The sequence below is a fragment of the Nomascus leucogenys genome, chromosome 4, assembly GCF_006542625.1.
Source record: "Nomascus leucogenys isolate Asia chromosome 4, Asia_NLE_v1, whole genome shotgun sequence".
Lineage (NCBI taxonomy): Eukaryota > Metazoa > Chordata > Mammalia > Primates > Hylobatidae > Nomascus > Nomascus leucogenys.
In genome coordinates, this window is record NC_044384.1 from 77,650,258 (window position 1) to 77,653,260 (window position 3,003).

The following is a 3,003-nucleotide window of genomic DNA, read 5'->3' on the forward strand; positions in this document are numbered from 1 at the left end:
TGGAGTCATATTTCCTAAGACATATTTGTATAATGCTAGTTCCATGAACGACTGTGATGAATTGGGTTCTGTATGATGGAAATAATTGAATTTCAATTATTTCAAGTTTAGTCTTGAGAAATGCTGTGTACCATCTTACTTTCTTGGAGATTTACATGACACTGAAGGTTCTGGGAAGTTGTCCAGTTAATACATTGTGCTTCATATAACTCAGAGTTGCCAAAACTTATTTGACCATGGGAATCTTCATTGTTACAACCACTAAACATCTCACTGAATAGTACCTTAACAAAACACACTTTGAGAAAAGCTGACCTAAAGAAATGTAGACTAAAGAAAGAAGTAGTAATAACTGTCTTCAAAGCTACAAAAGCTAGACTGTAGGCACTATGTGTACCTGTGATAGTCTAGGTTATGAATAATTTGTACCAAAGTTTGTAATCATATAGATTGTAATTAAGACGTGTGTTTTTAAATTAATTTTTTATTTATGAATTTATTGATACATGTATTTTTATTGATAAATTGTCCTCCATAGTTTTGGGGAACATCTTATATTCTGATACATTCATATAATGTGTAATAATCAAATTAGGGGATTAGGATATCCATAACCTTAAACATTTTTCTTTATGCTGGGAACATTGGAATTATTCTCCTTTAGCTATTTTGAAATATATAATAGATTATTGTTTACCATAGTCCCCCACAATGATTTATCAAACATTAGGTCTTATTTTTATTCTATCTAACTGTATTGTTGTACTCATTAATCAACCTCCATTCAACTCCACTCCACCTCTCTGCTACTGGGCCCTGGTAACCACCAATCCACTTTCTAAGGATGCGTGTTTTTGTTGTGACATACCATGGCAGTTACAGGTTTTGTTTCCAAGACAAGAGCTAAGTGGAAAAGCTCCAGCCCCCTTAGAGGTTGGAATAGGAGACAGATATCTGCAAGTTCATCAAAAGTTGAACCATCACAACTGTGCAATACACTCTGGACTGAATCATTTATCTGATTATGTGGACTAAAAGAATGTAGATGTCCAGGGCATCAAAGGGAAGAAATTTTTCTATTGATGAGCTTTCTCAGGGCACCTTTCATATCTTTATTCCTCAAGCTGTAGATGAAGGGGTTCATCATGGGTGTCACCACAGTGAATAGGACAGCACCAATCTTATCAGTGTCCTCAGGGTGAGTGGAGGAGGGGAAAAAGTACACACCTACAATGGTTCCGTAGAACAGTAATACAACTGTCAGGTGAGAGCCACAAGTGGAGAAGGCTTTCCACTTTCCCTGTGTGGATGATATTCTCAGGACAGCGCTGATGATGCAGACATAGGAGAAGAAGATGAGTGTGAAGGGGAAGATGATAACTGATAAACCCACAATAAACAACACAAGCTCATTGATCATTGTGTCTGAACAGGACAGTTTGAGCAGAGGAGCCAAGTCACAGAAGAAGTGTGGGAGAGTGTTATGGTCACAGAAGAGCAATTGAATGAGCAGAAGGGTGTGTGTCAGAGCAATAAGATTACTGAGGAGCCACGAGATGACTGTGAGCAAAATGCAGAAACTGGGCCGCATGAGAGTTGTATAGTTCAGAGGGTGGCAGATCGCCACAAAGCGGTCGTAGGCCATGGTCCCCAAGAGCAAATTTTCAGTGATGACAAACACAATAGAAAAGTACATCTGTGTGATGCAGCTCTCATAAGAGATGGATTGACTCTTGGTTTGAATATTCACCAGCATTTTGGGGACTGAGTTGGAAATGGAGGAAATATCAGCAAAGGATAGATTGGCAAGGAAGAAATACATGGGGGTGTGAAGGTACATATCCAAGCTGATGGCCAGAATGATGAGCCCATTCCCAACCACAGTGACCACATACATACTCAGGAAAAGCACAAAGAGGAGGTTTTGATGTTCAGCCTGGTTGGAGAGTCCCAGGAGAATGAATTCAGTGATGGTGGTTTGGTTTTCTTGATGCATATTTCTGCTGATCTGAAGAAAGGAATACAAAGTCATCATACACCTACAAGAAAACTTAACATAGTGTCATTTGGCTGCAGCCATTGCAGTAAGGCACTTCCTTTAAGCTGATGGGCAATAAAGTTTCTTCTGCTTATTAAGTGGAAGTGATACTCAATAAGGAAGTATTTCAGCAGTGCAGAGATTTGGAAAATGCCATAGAAAAAGACAGGACATGGCAGATACTTCTCAATGAACAATGTTTTAAACTCTAACAGGGTTCTGAATGTGATTTTTCTAGTTGGTTCTAAATGTAGTTTAAATTCCCCAAACTGAGGATCATAGATGAGGCATACCCTATATTCTAGAGATGTTAGATACACATGCAGGAATTACTTAAAAGTGACCAAACTGGTCCCCAAATCATCTCCCTTGTTCAACTTTATGCCTTAAATCTAAGAAAGGAGATATTTCAAGTCTCATGAAAGTGAAGAGACTGGGGAAGGAAACACAACTGAGGGTTAGGAATGGCTATGGGAGTGTACACCATTGTGTGGGTGCTTCATCCCACTAACGCCGGGGGAGAACACCAAAACAAGTGCTTTTGAGTACAAGTAGGAGCAATCAGGGTTTTACTTCATCTGTGGCTAGATATTAGCTTCAAGAAAAATTAGGGGGCACAGATACACTTAAAGACTTCTGTTTGCCTCTCATTTCTAAAGGTGAGGGGCTCACTGGATCAGGTCATGATGGCAGGGGTAGAGGGAAAATATGGTGGTTAGTAGGGCAATCTGCATTTTCACCCATGGCATGGCATAAATATGTGAATTTCCCATAGGACACGTGATGCTACAGGAGGTCATTGGAGTCAAGTCACCTTGTTGAGATTCCAATCCAGAAATAGCCTATTAGGGCAGAGGAGCCTGTAGCAATAAGAAACCATAAGGTGGCTCTCTTAGTATATACCCAAAGGACTATAAATCATGCTGCTATAAAGACACATGCACACATATGTTTATTGCGGCACT

The 3,003-nt window shown here is 39.6% G+C and overlaps 1 protein-coding gene across 1 annotated transcript; it reads right to left on the bottom strand.

Annotated features, from left to right (window-relative positions):
* Positions 1-1,057: 1,057 nt before the first annotated feature.
* On the bottom strand, positions 1,058-2,035 carry LOC100590014 (olfactory receptor 1S2). The gene has a single exon (XM_030810126.1). It carries the CDS (start codon positions 2,033-2,035, stop codon positions 1,058-1,060), a length of 978 nt encoding a protein of 325 aa, XP_030665986.1.
* Positions 2,036-3,003: the final 968 nt, after the last annotated feature.

What these genes read in the sequence shown, in the direction of transcription:
- LOC100590014 (XM_030810126.1), bottom strand. Translation starts at nt 2,035, where the DNA reads ATGATGACTTTGTATTCCTTTCTTCAGATCAGCAGAAATATGCATCAA.